General features: G+C 51.3%; 1 protein-coding gene across 1 annotated transcript; it reads right to left on the reverse strand.

Moving 5' to 3' along the window:
- On the reverse strand, positions 1-1,923 carry BDW70DRAFT_172166 (fungal specific transcription factor domain-containing protein; the record flags this gene model as incomplete). The annotated part of the gene is made up of 5 exons (XM_073743435.1): positions 1-448; positions 530-789; positions 820-1,230; positions 1,284-1,594; positions 1,641-1,923. The coding sequence occupies 5 exons, from the start codon at positions 1,921-1,923 to the stop codon at positions 1-3; spliced, it is 1,713 nt and encodes a 570-aa protein (XP_073591521.1).
- Positions 1,924-2,426: the final 503 nt, after the last annotated feature.

Genomic DNA, 2,426 nt, shown 5'->3' on the forward strand with positions numbered 1-2,426 from the left:
TCAGCCATTGAAGGGATACATATTTGCAGCCAACCAACCAGCAGGAACTTCGCTATTGAAGAGCTGCCACATGAGTTCATTAACAGGGAAGCTGAGCTCGGTATTTTGGAGCGGCATCGGTTCATGGTTCAAGGACCCCATACCAGTATCGCCAAGGGGGTAGGTCTGAGGGATATCCGTTGTATTTCGGCTACTGGTGTGAGCCGCAGTTTCAAAAGTGGCAGAAGTCTCCTGCTGTACGGAAGGGCCTTGTCTTGCTGGACTGGCGCTGTGACTCTCCAGGAACAACGGCTCACAAAGCCTCTCTAAAGAGCGCAGCAAGCTCAGAAGCTTCTCTAGGTGCGGGTCTTGCTTGAACTGCGACAGGTCCTCAATGATGCTTCGTATGAGCCTGTAGTCGTTGTGATCTAGGGTCGCGATGATATTGCAGAAGACGACGAAGAATGCGCTGAGTGGATATAGGAATAGTGTCCTTTGCAGACACGATTAGAAGAAGAAGAAGATATGACTCAGAGAAGGGTCTGCGAACCATGTCAAAAATGATGGATATGCGTCGCCAAAACCCGACGGCTCCGCTGGGTGTTGATGCTGCTGGAGAAACTGGAACGCTTGGAGGCATTTTCGGGCATTTAAGAGACATTGTCTGTGTATCAATGGGGTAAAAAAGCTTTTCAAGCGTGTTCGCTGTACTTCCACGAAGATTGCGTAGTAGCAGAAGTCAAAGGCGACGCAGTCGTATTGCACAATTTTGGTAAGTGCATGGCGGCTCTGGGCGCAAATCTTAGCAATCTGCTAATAAGCCTAAGTACAGAAACATACTGTCTGTAATGCGGGAAGAATATTCTGCATTTTTGTCTCGAGAGCCTGACATGTCTCAACAATCGCGCTATTATCGCTACAGCAGGATACCCGGTGAAGTTCTCCCTGAACCTCGGCAAGTTCAAGCACGGCACGAAAGAGGCTACCGTATGGCGAAGACGGATCCAAAGTAATCAGGTCAACAGGCGAGACATCAAGGTCCGGCAGCGATACGGGACGGCCTAGAAGAGCACTTAATGTTCGATCGAGATAATAGCACCAGTAGACGGCGCTGTAGATATCCTCCTCGGCTTGTGTGCTGGGTTGCATTTTATAAATCTTGTGGTAGTTCAAGGCAGTAATCTGCCGCGCCGCGTATGAAATCATGAGCCAGCATTGGTTGAATCTTCCTAGATGCTGCATGAGCAGAGCCTGCGACCAGTATTACTCGTCAATCAAAAAATAGCAGAAGAAACGGAACTCACACTTGAAATCAGCGACTGTATGGACAGCAGATCGGGCCAATGGAGCAAGTTAAACTGGCTGATGCTCTTGATCGCTGCGCGCGTATAGATTTTCCTGGACTGTGAGAGCTCGCGTCTGATAGCCTGGTTGTCGGTGGCGCGGGAAATCCGAAATAAACGATCGACTGCCTTGACATAGACACAGATGGAATACTGATGGAAAAGCCGTCCATTGCGATCGAGATCGTCTTGCAGCAGAGCTGTCACCATCCGCTCATATGCCTTGTCCGAAATGTGGTCTGGCCACTCATCGCCCGCCGACTCCATTGGACCTGGGTCGCATTAGTCACTGTAGCTGATCACTAGAACCTTGCATACCTCGAAGCAGCATGAACAGCATCTCACGAGGAGGCGATTCTGGAACAGCAAGTCCGTCGTCCAATGACTCGTTCTCTGCAACCGCGTCGCCTTGGTGACGCTCACTAGCAGCAATATCGGTCACCAGCTGGAGTGCAGATCTCAAAATTGATTGCCGTTCCTGGCTGAGGCCAGATCTGGAGTCGTCTAGCTCAAGCTGTATGACATTTTTGGCTTGAATGGCATGGTAATTGGAGGTATTGTCACCTTCTGTCGATGGAGTATTCATGGATGATGTCTCCATTGCTGCCGGGCGAAGCACAACAGGGCTCTGTCGAGAGACTGTTCGTCTATCCGGTGAGTTCTCAGCGGCTGGGCCCTGGGGAGAGTCGTGCGTTCTGACTCCGAACTTTGTCAGACTCGACTCTTAGCTATCACTGGCGATGCACCTACCTCCGTGGTCGCCGTAACGGCCCACCCAGATCAACTATAGATTCAGCGGACGCCAGTTCGCTGTTGAGTATGATAGTCAGTAAAGCCTGACCGTATTTGGAGAGCTCCCGGCCTGGAAGCCTCCATAGAGGACCCAATGAACCTTGCAAACGTCCTCTTCCGAGAAGACTTCCCCTGCCGAGAGCGTCGGCACTCCACACCAGCATCAACGCAGTTTGCGCAGGGTAGCCGCCTGTCACATTTCACCTGGCGAGGACGTCAGTCCGGGATGCCGCGCGCGGAGTCCTTAACGCAGGCATAGTCTTTACCTTTCTGCCGTAGCATAAATCACACTAGCACGCTCCGTTAGTCTTA

This window comes from Aspergillus foveolatus (assembly GCF_047715535.1).
Source record: "Aspergillus foveolatus strain CBS 279.81 unplaced genomic scaffold BDW70scaffold_98, whole genome shotgun sequence".
Taxonomy (NCBI): Eukaryota; Fungi; Ascomycota; class Eurotiomycetes; order Eurotiales; family Aspergillaceae; genus Aspergillus; species Aspergillus foveolatus.